The 15,928-nt window shown below is 48.2% G+C and overlaps 1 protein-coding gene across 1 annotated transcript; it reads right to left on the bottom strand.

Annotated features, from left to right (window-relative positions):
- Window positions 1-2,616: 2,616 nt before the first annotated feature.
- On the bottom strand, window positions 2,617-15,215 carry LOC119924123 (vomeronasal type-2 receptor 26-like). The gene is made up of 10 exons (XM_038743164.1): window positions 15,159-15,215; window positions 14,992-15,072; window positions 14,890-14,900; window positions 14,541-14,774; window positions 11,107-11,404; window positions 8,700-9,506; window positions 8,006-8,233; window positions 6,027-6,150; window positions 3,002-3,877; window positions 2,617-2,855 (listed from the first exon to the last, which is right to left on the bottom strand). The coding sequence occupies exons 1-10, from the start codon at window positions 15,213-15,215 to the stop codon at window positions 2,617-2,619; spliced, it is 2,955 nt and encodes a 984-aa protein (XP_038599092.1).
- Window positions 15,216-15,928: the final 713 nt, after the last annotated feature.

Raw genomic sequence — 15,928 nt, 5'->3', positions numbered from 1 at the left:
CGCTCATAAGTGGTGTATTGACCAATCTTACACTTTGAGCTTTAGATATCCACTCCACCCCCTACCCCACAGCATTTATGTACCTCTCTTTAAATTCGGCATTAGAAATTTATTCAAATTGATGTCTATCTCTCCCTCTGGTCTGTCAGTCCGTTATGGGGAGGGAACATATCTGCCAATTCTTCTGTATTACACTTTTCCAAGATGTCAGTACAGCACTCTGCACAAGGTAAGCGCTCAATAAATAGAACTGGCTGGCATCCTCCCAGTCTAGGACCTACAGAGCTTAGAACAGTGCTCAGCGCTTAGTACAGTGTTTGGCACATAGTAAGCTCTTAATAAAAACCATCGCTATTATTATTGGCTTAAATCCTTCAAGGTTGCAAATAATAGCATTTATCAAGCACTGCACTAAGTGCCTCAGGGAATACAATACAGTAGAGTAGGCAGATGCAGTCCTTGACCAAAATTGCCAGATATTACAGTATCATGCTTTCCCAAGGTCTTAGTTCAGTGTGCTGGACATGGTCAGCACTCATTAAATGTCATTAAATCTGATCTCATCTGATTGCCCTGAGATGCAGCATGGCCTAGTTGAAAGAGCAGGAGCCTGGGACATAGAGGACTCGGGTTCTAATCCCAGCTCTAACCGGTGACTGCTGTGTGACACCGGGCAAGTCACTTCACCTCTCTGTGCCTCACTTTCCTCATCCGAAAATGGGGATTCAATACCGGTTTTCCCAACTACCTACACTGTGATACAGGACAGTACTGGACCTGATGAACTTGCATCTGCCCCAATGCTTAAAACACTGCTTGAGCCAAAATAAGCACTTAAGACTGTTATCTCTCTGCCTCAGTGCTAAGTTCCTCTTTGACTAAAATCAATCATATTTATTGAGAGCTTACTGTGTGCAGAGCACTGTTCTCAGTACAGTCGAACAGATTCGGTAGACACGTACTCTGACCATAGCAGCAAACTATAGAGTCTAGAAGATCTTCAGTGTAGATTTCTTAGGCAGGGAACCTTAGCTTCCCCATACTCCCAGGACAACTGCTCCCTCATTTCCCCACCAAAACAGACTTATTTTCTTACTTTTCTTAAGCTCTTAGAACTCGGGTATGGCCCTTCTCTCCTCATTTACTCCCTGTTCCTGGGTGAGGGGATATGGGACAGACAATCCTCACCCTGGGAAGGCAGCTGGGTGGTAGAATGGGGGCCTCAGGGACACACCACGTGGGAACCAGGTCCACGACAAGCCTGGTCCCAGAAGCAGCGGAATAGTCACCCATGAAGTGAGGGTGACAGTTACCTGGTCTGGCCCCGGTGGTGGGCTTGAGAAAGGCGGGGGGACTGAGGCCAGGGGGCACCTTTGGGGCATAGGGGACCGTGTATCTCCTGGCCCTGTCTCGCTGTATTTTGTCATGGGATTTGTTTGGTGCTTATTTGGGTCAGGAACTGTTCTAAGAGCTGGGGTTCATACAAGATCATCAGCGGGACCCATTCCCTGTCCCACCGAGGATTCACAGTCTTAATCACCAGTTTACCGACAAGGCAACCAAGACCCAAAGAAGTGAAGTGGCTTGCCCGAGCTCACATGATTGAGAACTCATCCTTTAGATAAATTTTCAGCTATCACTTGGAAAATCCAGAAATAACAACATGGGATTTGAAAGTGTTTCACCTTACAACAGGCCCATAGCCACAATGCAGGCTATTGAAGCCTCCATCCACTCTCTATTTCTACACAGTGAAAGCATGCTCTGTGCCTCTAGACTGTAAGTTTACAGTCTAAGCTTAGCCTGTAAGGAAGACGAGGCAACCGAGACCCAAAGAAGTGAAGTGGCTTGCCCAAGCTCACATGATTGAGACAGGATTAGGACCCAGGCCTTGTGGCTTCCAGGCCTGTGCTCTGTCTACTAGACCACATCGCCTCCGATTAGGTCACATTGCTTCTCACGGTGTAGGCTCCCAAGGAGGTGAGTGAGGGGGCAGCCAGTACCTCAGCTACGGCCCTAGTGTTCTGAGTCCACTCTCCACTGTCTGCATACATTGAACTATGCCTCTGGCCCTCCAGGCTCCTGGACGGGAGGTTTGGGAAAGGGAGGACTGGGGCAGGAAGCATCTCTCCCAAACACATAGTATAGTGCTCTGCACACAGCAAGTGCTCAAACATTACGCCTGAATGACTGATTGACCAGGGCAGGGCCTGTGGGAAGTGGGAAGCCCAGGAAAGAAATGGAGAGGAGTGGACTGTAGGCGGCAATGGTGGGTGGAGGGGTGCAAAGAAGAGAGATATACAGAGATTAGGTACATAGTCATAATTTATTGAAAGTAATATCTGCCTCCACATCCATACCATAAGTTCATTGAGAGCAGGGAATATGTCAGTTAAACAGTTATAGAGTAATGATAATAGAGCATTCGTTAAGCACTTACTATGTGGCAGGATACTCTCCCAGGCACTTGGAGAGTGCTCTGCACATCATAAGTGCTCAATCAATGTGACAGAGTGATTGGTTGAACAAGGGAGGGGGAAATAGGGCAGAGCTGGAAGGGATGGGATTTTTAGGCCCAGAGTGGGATTGGTTCAGGTTTGCTGTAACCCAACCCACTCAACTGGGGCTCTCTGAGAGACTCAGGGTGGACCTGTAGGGATCGGCCTCTTTTCCCCCCAGCTTATAGGAGGCGCTATGCTCGACCTCCTCCTGGGGAAGGAGATTTGCAATCTGCTCGTCGGAGCTCAGGACCTTGGGACTTACCACTGACCAGTGGTCAGGGGCCGAAGGGAAGGGAAGAACCTGGAGGATATGGGAGCCAAAGTGAGAAATCACCTCATATGAAATTGAGCCTTCTAGGCATCACCCGTGGAGTCACGGGTCAGTGGGGAGGGGCTGCATTTGAAACCTGCCTTTGACGGCCCAGGCCCCCGAACCTGGCCCTCAGATTTCAGCCTATGATGACCCTTTCAACGATTCCCCTGCCACCCCAGAAACTGGCCTCTGATGTTTCTGTCTGGCCTCAGAAGGATCACGTAGACCTTGGGCCCAAAGATGCAGCCGAGGAGTCCGGCGCCGGAGGCCAAGATGGAGAAGACCTCCAGGGCCACCGTGGCCCTGCCCTTGGTGCTCAGGTAGGTGGGCAGAAAAGAGACCCAGACGCTGCAGAACACCAGCATGCTAAATGTGATGAACTTGGCCTCATTGAAGCTGTCCGGCAGCTTTCTGGCCAGGAAGGCCACCATGAGACTGACCAGGGCCAGAAGCCACATGTAGCCCAGGACGCAGTAGACGGCGATGGTGGAGCCCTCGTTGCACTGGACGATGATGACCCCGGCCTCGGATGCCATGTCCACATCAGGGAAAGGGGGGAAGGTCCCCAGCCAGACCGTACAGATGCCCACCTGGACCAGGGAGCAGGTGCAGACGATGGAGGATGGCGCCCTGGGCCCCAGCCACATCCTCATTCTGTTCCCTGGCCTAGTGGCCCTGAAGGCTAGGACCACGGTGACCGTCTTGGCCAAGACGGTGGAAACTGCCACTGAGAAACTGACTCCGAAGGCCGTCTGTCGCAAGAGACAGGTGACCATGCCGGGACAGCCAACGAAGGTCAAGGAGGACAAGAAGCAGAGCAGGAGGGCCCTGAGGAGGGTATAACTGAGACTGCGGTTGTTAGCTTTCACTACAGGGGTGTCCCGGTGGTGGATGAAGACCCCCAAAACCAGGGTTGTGACGAGACAGAAAAAGAGGGCTGAAGATGCCAGAACCATTCCCAACGGCTCCTTGTAGGAAAGAAAGACCACAGCTTTCGGGACACACTGATCTTTTTGAGGACTTGGAAATTCATCTTGGGGGCACTTAATGCATTGATCCACATCTGAAAGGAATAAATGGAATTTAAGTCGTCTGGATCGAGGCATGAAATTTGGGACCCTGGACGAGGGAACTTGATGATACAGGTGCAAAGGAAATGCAGAGAAGAGCAACTACAAAAATCGGATGAATGGATGAACTGCTCCTGAAAGACTGGAACGTGTCTAATGACTCCACTGTATAGTACTCTCCTAAGTGCTTGGGACAGTGCTCTGTCCACAGTAAGCTCTCAAGAAGTACCATTGATCAATCGGAACGATGAATTTCGTTCACTCTGCCCAGTCGCCCTTTCATTTGGATTTATCCCGTGTGTTGACCTCCATATCCTTAACCCCACAGCCCTACCATCCCTATCTGTAATTTATTTTGATGTCTGTCTCCCCCTCCCAAAGGTAAGCTCCTTGTTTGCAGGGTAGGTGCCTGCCAACTGTTATATCATACTCTCCCAAGCCCCAGGTTCAGTGCTCTGCACAGAGTAAGCGCTCCATTAGTCCCGTTTATCTAATGATTGTGGGCAGGTAATACATCTACCAACTCTGCTGTATTGTATTCTCCCAAGCACTCAGTACAGTGCTCCACACACAGTAGGTGCTCAGTCAATAACATCGATTTATTGACTGATGGGTACACGAAGAAATCCACCCTGATTGCAAAAGCTGTGGACGAGGCAGAATACAACCCAGGAAATGTGACTTTTTTGCTGTATTGTACTTTTCCAAGTGTTTAGTTCATGCTCTGCACATAGTAAGTGCTCAACAAATAGGATGTAATGGATGAATGACTGAATGATTGGATGAATGAAGCCCAAGAAGACAATAAGGTGAGGAGGAGGCTGGGGATTCCATGTGTCCCACGCCTCCCACGTCCTGCCTGGCCTAGTGGATAAAGCCGGCGCCTATGAGTCAGAAGGACATGGGTTCTACTTATTGACCCACCACTTTTCTCTGGATGAATTTGGGCAAGTCATTTTACTTCTTATTACCTCATTAACCTCATCTGCAAAATGGGGATTAAAATAGTGAGCCGCATTTTTAACGGGGGCTGTGTCCAACTTGCTAAACTTTTGTCTGCCCTAGCAGTTAGTACAGGGCCTGGCACGTAGTAGACACTTAATGGAAACTATAATGGTAATAATAATAATAATGATAAGCCTCCAAGCATCTTGGTACTTCTGTCAGGGACTGTGACTCAGATCAGAATTGTTGTGGCATTTGTTAATATTAAGCACTTACTATGTGCCAGGACGTGTACTAAGTGCTGGAGTAGATATCATATCATTAGGTCCCAAATGCAGCTCACAGCCTAAGTAGGTGGGAGAACAGCGATTGCATCCTCGTTTTATCAATGAAGATACTGAGGAACGGAGAAGTGAAGTGACTTGTCCAAGGTCACACAGCAGCCAAGTGGTGGAGCCTGGATTTGAACTCTGGTTTTCTAAATCACAGGTCCGGGGCTCCTTTTACTAGGCCTCAGGGGCTGCTACAGGGTTATTACAGTGTGGTGAAGAGGAAGGACTACACTCCCACGAATCAGAGGTCCTGGGTTGAAGTCCCTGCTCTGACACTTTCCTGCTTTATAATCTGGGGCAAGTCACTTCACTTCTCTGGGCCTCAGCTTCCTCAACTGTAAATTGGGGATTTCATTCCTGTTCTCCTTCCTACTTAGACTGTGAGTACCACGTGAAGCAGAAACTGTGTCCACCATGTTTACCCTGAACTTAGAACAGTGTTTTTTTTCTTCTTCTTCTGTCTGGTATTTGTTCCGTGCTTACTATGTGCCAGGCACTGTGCTAAGCACTGGGGTAAATACAAGTTAATCAAATGGGATAAAGTCCCTGTCCCACCTGGGCCTCACAGTCTTAATCCCCATTTTAGAGATGAGGGAGTTGAAGCCCAGAGAGGCAAAGGGACCTGCCCAAGGTCACACAGCAGAAAGGTGGAGGAGCTGGGATTGGAACCCAAGTCCTCCTGACTCACAGGCCCGCGCTCTATCTACTAAGTGACGCTGCTACTGTGGACACCTTGTAAATGCTTAACATAACATAATCATTTTTGTTACTATCGTTATTATTTCACACTCTCCAAAGGTCTCAGTTATGCTCTGCTGCCCCCCTGCTGTCTGAGTAGTAAGCACGATTCTCGGCGGATACGTACCGGTCTGATTGCTGATCTCGCCCTCTGCACATGGCACGCAGTCGTAGCAGCAGGCGGCTTTCCCTTCCCGAGCTGTGTTCCTGAATCCCAGCTGGCAGCTTTCGCTACACACGGAGCAGGGGGTCTGTGAGAGAAGGGAAGAGGGAAACAGGTAGTGCTCCCTGGATTCATCCCCGCTCACAGACCCACGGCAGTCATATATACATCTGCCATTCATTTATTTATATTAACGTCTGTGTCCCCCTCTCTCCTGTAAGTTTGGCATTTCTATTTTGTAATCTCCCAAGCACTTGATACAGTGCTCTGCATTCAGCAAGCTCTCAAAAACTACAACTGACTGACTGATCGATGGCATTTATTGAGCACTTACTGTGTACAGAGGACTGTATTAACAGCTTCGTTCATCCATTCATTCATATTCATTTGATAATAATAATAATAATAATAATAATAATGGCATTTGTTAAGTGCTTACTATGTGCAGAACACTGTTCTAAGCGCTGGGAGGAATTCAAGGTGATCAGGGTGTCCCACGTGGGGCTCACAGTCTTAATCCCCATTTTACAGATGAGATACCTGAGGCTCAGAGAAGTTAAGTGACTTGCCCAATGTCACACAGCAGACGTGGCGGAGCCGGAATTCGAACCCATGACCTCTGACTCCAAAGCCCGTGCTCTTTCCACTGAGCCACGCTGCTTCTCTAGCATTTAGCACTAACTGCGTGTAAAGCACTACACTATGCACTTGGGAAAGTACAACATAACAAGAAATTGACACATTACTGGCCCACATTGCGCTTAGGATAGTACAATGCAGCAGAATTCGTGGACACGTTCCCTGTGCACAACTATTTTACAGTCTACAGGGCGAGACAGACATTAATATAAAAAATATATTTCTCATATGGAATACAGAGCTATGTATATATGTGCCTTGGGACGAATTACAAACGACCACAGGGCACAGATCCAAGTACATAGACGAAACCAAAGGAAGAGGATGCTGGGGAAAGAGGCCTTAATCAGGGAAGGCCTCTTGGAGGAAATGTGACCTTAAAAAGACTTTGAAGGTTGGTACAGTGGCCGTCTAGTCATATGTAAGGGGCCAGAGGGCCAGGGGAGGACAGCAGATAGGGGTAGGTGGCATGAAAGATGATCCTGGGCACGGAGATTAAGCCGACCCTACAGGAGCCAAGTGTGAGGGCTGGACTGCAGTAGGAGATCAGTGAGGTAAAGTAGGAGGGGATGAGCTGACTGGGTGCTTTAATGCCCGTGATAAGGAGTTTCCTCATTTCATTTCATCCATTTCTACAGGACCACCGGCTTCTGGTCCCAGATAAAAATCTCAGCTCTCTCCCAGTAACTCCTCCTCAATTAACTCATCAATCAATGGTATTCATTGAGCACTTCTTGTGTGCAGAGCACCGTACTGAACACTTGGAAGAGCATTACAATAGAACAGATTTGGAAGGCCCGCTCCCCGCCCACATGAAGCTTCCAGGCCAGAGGGGGAGACAGACATTGTAATAAATTACAGATATGGACAGGAGGGCTGTACCAATATGACCTGGCCTTATTGAAGCTGTCCACCAGCTTTTGGCCAGGAAGACCTTCATGAGGTTGACCGGTGTCAAGAGCACCAGGTAGCCTACGATGTAGCAGAAGGCGCTGGCAGAGCCCTTGTTGCACTGGACGATGATGACCCGGGCCTCAGTAGCCACATCCACGTCGGCTAAGAGCAGATGGCCACTTGGAACAGAAAGCAGTTGCAGATGATGGAGGAAGGTGCCCTGGGTCCAGCCACATCCGCATTCTGCTCCCCGGTCCGGTGACCCTGAAGGCCAAGACCACGGTGACAGTCTCCACGGCATAGTGGAAATGGCCACAGAGAAGAAGACTCCAGAAGCCGCTTATTCCAGGATGTAGGTCATCCCACCCCCCTGCTTTTGCTCCTCCTCCTCCCTCTTCTTCCTTCATTACCTCGGAAAACAGCTCGTTCCACATTATCCTCTCCTCACTGATGATGAAATCTTGGCCAGCTGGGGCCAGGGGCTTAAACTCTCCCACTTTGATGTAGCCTTTGGTGCCATTCTTTAAAATCTGATAGTTAAGGATTTCGAACGTAGTGGTCACCCAGCTGGGGTCATCCAAATGGATCTGCTCACCGGTGCGGGTGTGGTGCCGAACATTCTCCAGGGATGAATGGAGCTGGAGGGAGAGGAAGACATCGGTGACTGAAGCCAGTGAAGAAGTAGTGTTCCCTGGGGATAGAGCCCAGGCTTGAGAGTCACAAGGACCTGATTTCACATCACAGTTCTGCCACTCTTCTGTTGTGCGATCTTAGTCAAGTCACTTCACTTCTCTGGCCCTCAGTTCCATCATCTGTCCAAGGGAGATTAAAATTGGGAGTCCCAGGTGGGATGTGAAATTGAGTCCCACCTGATTAGTTTGTATGTTCCCCAGCAATGAGAACTGTGTTCAGACACAGTAAGTGCTTAAAAAATATTATTTAACACAATATGGTGAATGATCCTCTGAACCTGAGATGGCCATACTCGACCCAGCCCACATGGAAGATACCCAGCAACGCCACAACTGGGCTCTTCCTGCCAGGGGCCACGGGTGAACATCAGCCTCCTTAGGCTGGGCTTCATGGGAGGGAGGGGAGAATTACCTGCCATGGACGAGGGGTTCCATGATTTGGACCATCTCCCGAGGTCTCCATGTCCTTCGCAACCCAGGTCTCTTGGTGGAGGGCGTGAGCTATGGCGTACACAGCGCTGTATACACTGTAACTCTGGGCAGATATTTTCATGTCCCAAAAGTCCAAGGGCCTGCTTTCCAACGTTTCATTTAAATGACACATTTTCAGGGAATCAAAACTATCCAGATCTTGACAATCAAAGGCCCACTGCCAGAACATCGGTATAAACACATCCATTGGATATTTGCGAGGGTTCAGGATCAGTTCGAAATGCCTGAAGTCCGGGATCTCCTTCCTATGGAGTGAAAATAACAAGGAGCCTTGGAAAAAGGTGTTATTTCTCATATACGTGTTTGTTGTCAAATCCCAATCGGATGTGGTGACCCAGACTTTGCCAAAAACGGGGTGATGGTCCATACCATATACAATTGCCAGCAAAGAAAATGTATCCCCATAGGCAGCAACCACATTCGCCGAAGATGTAATCATTTGTCTGTGGTTATACTCCAAACTGAATACACTATTGCTAAAGTAGTCATTGACTCTTTTAACATAAGCCACACAGATGGCATTCTTGGCCATCTCCTCCATTAAGACCGTAGCGAACGTCTCCCCTCTAATGTCATCGGTGACCAGTATGCCGATCCAGGCCCAGTGAAACTGTTTCATGAGACGGATCATCCCCGAGGACAGAGCTGGGGAACGCGCAGAGATCTGATAGAGAGACGGGAACAGGGCCTTATCTCTGAAAGTGGGGTCCTCTGGGCCATAGCAGATCTACATGGGAGACACAGTGGAGGGAAGAGGAGACTCTGGAGTGGACATACAGAAAGGCAGACATCATCACTCCGTTTTCCCAAATCGATCTATCTTTGGATTTACTGAGCCCTTCTAGGTGTAGAAACCTGTACTACATGCTTGTGAGACTACAACAGAACTGGCAGACAAGTTCCCTGCCCACAGGGGGCTTATAGTCTACAGGGAGTCTGTCGTCTTCTTTTTCTACTAGTTCAGTTCTGCTTCCCTTCGTGCGATGAATTGTATTAGGCACTTATGAAGCATAGAATACCCCAGAGAAGCTGATGAGCAGTGTAGTCCAGTGGAAACGAAACGAGCCACCTGCTTATTCAAAGATCTTGGGCAAGTTGCTTCAATTCTTCATTTGAAAAATGGGGCTCCAATACCTATTCTGCCTCCTTTTTCAACTGGGAGCCTATTGAGGTTTGAATCTAATCACCTTGCATCTTTCCACAGACTTCAACACTGCTTGACACATAGAAAGCCCTTAACAAATACCCTAATTTTTAAGAAAGTGACCAGTTCCCAGGTCTTACAGTGTAACAGGGGAAGTGACCTAAAAATCGTTTAAAAGCTGGGTGTTCCAAATAAATGATTCTGTGCATCTATGTCTGTTAGTTTGAGTAATATGACCTAGTAGATAGAACCCAGGCTTGGGAGTACGGAAGCCCTGGGTTCTAATACCGTCTCTGCAGCCTGTCTGCTATGTGACCTCGGGCAAGTCATTTAACTTTTCTGTGCCTCAGATACTTCAACTGTAAAATGGGGATTAAGACTGTGAGCCACATGTCATGCAGGGACTGTGTCCAATGTGATGATCTTGTATCTACCCTGGTGCTTAAAACAGTGACTGGCACCTAGTAAAGGCTTAACAAATACCATAATTACTAATTATTAAAAAGATTCATGAGTGCTAGAGTTGGGTAGATGTGTGATAACACTCAGGGGGCTGGCAAATCAACCAAGGAAGGATTCTTGTATGAGGTGGGATTTTAGGAGGGATTTGAATATGAGAAGAGCTGTACGATCGATGTGGGAGGGAGGAAGTCCCAACTGAAGGGTACAGCTGGGTCTAGTGGAAAGCACACGGGCCTGGCAAGTAGAGGATCTGGGTTCTGATCCCAGCTTTTCCACGTGCCTGCTGTGTGACCTTGGGCAAGTCAGGTCACCTTCCCGTGCCTCAGTTCCCTCATCTGTTAAATGGGGATCAAGGTGGTATTCCCTATGTGGGACATGGACAGTGTCCAACCTGATTAATTTGTAACTTGGGAACCGTATGCATTAGTTGTATTTGGAAGAGTCCAGCAGAGCTGGTAGACAGTCTCCCTGCCCACATGTGGCTTATAGTCTATAGGGGATCTCTACAGGGGATCTGCCTTTTTACTTCTGAGCAAAGGTGTAGGTTCACTTCATTGACTTTGGTTACTTCAACGTAATTCCCTGTCTGAATTTGTTTATAGGACAGCACTAAGTGCAGTGGCTGGCACAAACTAATGGCTTAACCAATACCACAAAATGAAAACAACAACAACAAAAACACCCCAACGCTGGTCAGCCCCTAGCCATCGGGATTCCTTACCTGGGGGAGTTTGTGGAGTCCCAGCAGCCAGGAGCTGGTCATGGACACGGCTGGCGACATCCCTCCTATGACAGCCAGCAGTTTGTCCAACTGCTCCGGCTCACAGTTGTAGTTGGGAACCATCCCGGCTCTCCCCGAGAGCAGAGCCATGGAACTCTCGGCCGCAATCGGCCCCAGGAAGTGGACGTTGAAGAGATGGAAGCCCAGAGAGATATTGGGTAACAGGCTGGGGTCCTTGTTAATTTCCTCCACAGCAAACACCAGAGCCACGAGATGCTGGTAGTGTTTGGTGAAGTATCTGTAAGTGAAGGATGGGAGATGGCACTGAATTTTCTGGCTGTACCGATATGAGCTCAGGCCTAGGAGTCAGAAGACCTGGGTTCCGATCCCAGATCCACCACGTACATGCCCGGGGCCCCTGGGTGAGTCACCTCACTTCTCTAGGACTCAGTAACTTCAGTGACCTCATCTGTGAAATGGGGATGAAGACAGTGTATTTCTTGTGCGACAGGGATTGTATCCAACCTGATGAGCTTGTGTTTTCGTCAGTGCCTGGAACCCAGGAAGTGTTTAACAAGTACCAGCAGGGAAAAAAGTGTGTTAAATTGTCACACAGAAATGAGACGAGGGCACAGAGGATAAATAACCCAGGCACTATGAGGGAAGTGGGAAGTGAGTCCAAACCTTCCCCATGGCTCTGCTAGAGAATGCTGCAAGAAGACTGCAAAATCATCTACGTGGGTCAGTCGATCAATCAGTTATTGTGATTGAGCACTTTCATTGTGCTGAACACTGTACTAAACTCTTGGGAGATGGCATTACGACATCTATGAGATGAGAATGGTTTTGGGTGCAGTCTGGTGCGTGCTTGATGCCAAAAGTGACCTTGGGTGGTGATGCCATAAGGGAAAGAAACAAAAGGAAGAGCTATAGAATGTATAATGGTAATAACAATGACAATGAATAATTATGGTATTTGTTAAAAGCTGGCTATGTACCAGAAACTGTACTAAACACAGGAGTAGATACAAGCAAATCGGGTTGGACACACTCCCTGTCCCAGCTGGGGCTCACAGTCTCTATCTCCATTTTACAGATGGTGTACCTGAGGCCAGGAGAATCAATCAATCAATCAATCGTATTTATTGAGCGCTTACTGTATGCAGAGTGGTGTACTAAGCGCTTGGGAAGTACAAGTTGGCAACACATAGAGATAGTCCCTACCCAACAGTGGGCTCACAGTCTAAAATGGGGAGACAGAGAACAAAACCAAACATACTAACAAAATAAAATAGAATAGATATGTACAAGTAAAATAAATAAATAAATAAATAGAGGAATAAATATGTACAAACATATATACATATATTCAGGTGCTGTGGGGAAGGGAAGGAGGTAAGATGAGGGCATGGAGAGGGGGACGGGGGGAGAGGAAGGAAGGGGCTCAGTCTGGGAAGGCCTCCTGGAGGAGGTGAGCTCTCAGCAGGGCCTTGAAGGGAGGAAGAGTGCTAACTTGGTGGATAGGCAGAGGGAGGGCATTCCAGGTCCGGGGGATGATGTGGGCCGGGGGTCGATGGCGGGACAGGTGAGAACGAGGTACGGTGAGGAGATTAGCAGCAGAGGAGCGGAGGGTGCGGGGTGGGCTGTAGAAGGAGAGAAAGGATGTGAGGTAGGAGGGGGCGAAGTGATGGAGAGCCTTGAAGCCCGGGGTGAGGAGTTTCTGCCTGATGCGCAGATTGATTGGTAGCCACTGGAGATTTTTGAGGAGGGGAGTAACATGCGCAGAGCGTTTCTGGACAAAGACAATCCGGGCAGCAGCATGAAGTATGGGTTGAAGTGGGGAGAGACACGAGGATGGGAGATCAGAGAGAAGGCTGATGCAAGTAGTCCAGATGAGATAGGATGAGAGCTTGAACGAGCTGGGTAGTGGTATGGATGGAGAGGAAAGGGCGGATCTTGGCAATGTTGCGGAGCTGAGACCGGCAGGTTTTGGTGACAGCTTGGATGTGAGGGGTGAATGAGAGAGAGGAGTCGAGGATGACACCAAGGTTGCGGGCTTGTGAGACGGGAAGGATGGTAGTGCCGTCAACAGAGATGGGAAAGTCAGGAAGAGGGCAGGGTTTGGGAAGGAAAACAAGGAGTTCCGTCTTGGACATGTTGAGTTTTAGGTGGCGGGCAGACATCCAGATGGAGATGTCCTGAATGCAGGAGGAGATGCGAGCCTGGAGAGAGGGGGAGAGAGCAGGGGCAGAGATGTAGATCTGGGTGTCGTCAGCGTAGAGATGATAGTTGAAGCCGTGGGAGCGAATGAGGTCACCAAGTGAGTGCGTGTAGATCGAAGTGAAATGAAAGGAGAAGTGAAATGACTTGCCCAAGATCCCACAGCAGATGAATGGCGGAGACAGGGTTAGAACCCATGACTTCCTGACTCCCAGGCCCGTGTTCTGGGCACTACCCCCATGCTGCTTCGCTAAATAACAACTGACTTATGGATCAGTCAATCAGTGATATTCATTGAGCACATACCGAGTGCAGATCACTGCACTAAGCGGTTGGGAGAGTACAATTGCAGAAGCCGCGTGGCTCAGTGGGAAGAGCATGGGCTTTGGAGTCAGAGATCAGGGGGTTAAATCCCAGCTCCTCCTCTTGTCAGCTGTGTGACTTTGGGCAAGTCACTCAACTTCTATGGGCCTCAGTTACCTCAGCTGTAAAATGGGGATTAAGACTGTGAGCCCCCCGTGGGACAACCTGATTACCTTGTAACCTCTCCAGCGCTTAGAACAGTGCTTTGCACATAGTAAGCACTTAATGAATAACATCATTATTATGATTATTATTACAATACAACAGAAATGGTAGGCATGTCCACTGCCCACACAGAGATTACAGACTAGAGGAGCAAAGAAAGTAAAGAAAGGAATTGAGAGTTTTGAAATCTCTTTCTGACTCCAACAAATTCTACAGACTTTCTGAGTCCTCTAGACTGTAAGCTCCTTTTGGGCAGGGAATGTATCTCCAAACTCTGTTATACTCTCTTACTCCCAAAACCTAGTTCATTGTTCTGCACAGGATACTCAATCAATCAATGGTATTCTTTGAGCATTTACTGTATACAGAGCACTGAACTAAATGCTTAATATGACGTGCTTATGGGCAGGGAAAATGCCTGCTACCTTCGTTGTATTGTACTCTTCCAGGTTCTTTGTACAATGTTCTGTCAAACAGTAAATGCTCAATAAACATCCTGATTGATTGAATTTGAGTTTCCTGAACAACATCATTAGAGATCTGCTTCTTGACTCCTGGCTGTGGACGCTAATACCATCTATGTCCCAGCCCTTGTGCCCACTGCCCTTCCATTCTTCTCCATCCAATGGTCCCAACTCCCTCTCCGCTCCTGCCCATCCTACTTAACGGGGAACACAGACACTTACTCTGTGGACTCGGCTAAGACAGGCAGCTCTCCTGTGAATTTCTCAGAGTTACCAAAATTACTTGAAATCACATCCAGAGAGAAGAGTCCTCCAATCACCACATCTCCATCCTGGTAGTAGCCGCTAGAATAATTTCTTTCCAAGGTGCAGGGACTGTTGATCATCCTGCACTGGACACCACACAGCTGGGAGAATAGGGTGGTCCAAAGAATATTAAACCTCATGGCCACAGCCCTAAAACACAAAGAGGAAACTACTCACCAAGGGACAGGTTGATCTAGAGGCTGATCGGTTGAGATGAGAGAGCCGTTCAGTGCTTCTGGTTCCCCTGAGGATTCGTTCCACTCACTGGTGCAGTGTCTGGATGGAGACGATCCTCAATTCAGGATGGAAGAGGGAACAGACAAAGGGGGATATTTATAGAGTTGCTTTTGTCTGATGCAAGAGTTACTGGTTCCACCTGATCATCTTTGTTTTCAGTGGCGTAAGTGACCTGAGACTCCTCTTCCTCCTCTCTTTTCTGGCCCCCACCCTGATCCCAGAGAGGCCGTGATCATCGTCACTGAGGAATTACGGCCTTGTAAACTGCTCCTGCGTACCCATGATCACTGGACAAACAACTGTTGCAAACGTGTCTTCCAGCTTCGTTGTGTTGTATTTCCCTGAGTTCCACATACAGTGTGCTGCACCGAGTAAGCATTCAATAAATACCACTGTTGGATTAATTCCTCTATTATTCCTCTGATGGACTGATTCTGCCGCTTACTTGCTGTGTAATCGTGGGCACGTTACTTCACTTCATTAGGCCTCAGTTTCCTCATCAGTAAAATGGGAATGAAATAACTTTTCTCTTTCTCCCTCAGACTGCGAGCTTCATGTGGGACGTGCACTGTGTCTGACTGATTTTTCTGTGTCCATTCCAGAAGTTGTCCTCAGATAGTAAAACCCAGCCTCTTGACTTCCGCATCCTAGTCAGGTGTAGTGGGGAATTTGGCTGGAACTATTCCAGATGAACGGTGGGAATGATTCCTCTGAATGGGACCCACTTCAGGATAGAGTTATGTGTTTTACTCCATAAAAGGATTAAATCATTATTATCATTAGTAGTAGTTGTAGTAATAGTGATAGTATTGGTAGTATTAGCATTGTTAGTATTTGATAGAGACTCACTATGTGCCAGGCACTGCACTAAGTGCTTGGATAGATACAAGCAAATCAGTTTGGACACAGGCCCTGCCCCTCTTGGGATTCACAGTCATAATCCCGTCTGGACTACTGCACTAGCCTTCTCTCTGATCTCCCATCCTCGTGTCTCTCTCCACTTCAATCCATACTTCATGCTGCTGCCCGGATTATCTTTGTCCAGAAACGCTCTGGACATATTACTC

The sequence above is a fragment of the Tachyglossus aculeatus genome, unplaced genomic scaffold, assembly GCF_015852505.1.
Source record: "Tachyglossus aculeatus isolate mTacAcu1 unplaced genomic scaffold, mTacAcu1.pri scaffold_82_arrow_ctg1, whole genome shotgun sequence".
In the NCBI taxonomy this organism is placed as follows: Eukaryota; Metazoa; Chordata; class Mammalia; order Monotremata; family Tachyglossidae; genus Tachyglossus; species Tachyglossus aculeatus.
Note: the sequence above shows the minus strand (reverse complement) of the source record. Positions and strands in the feature narration are given on the sequence as shown.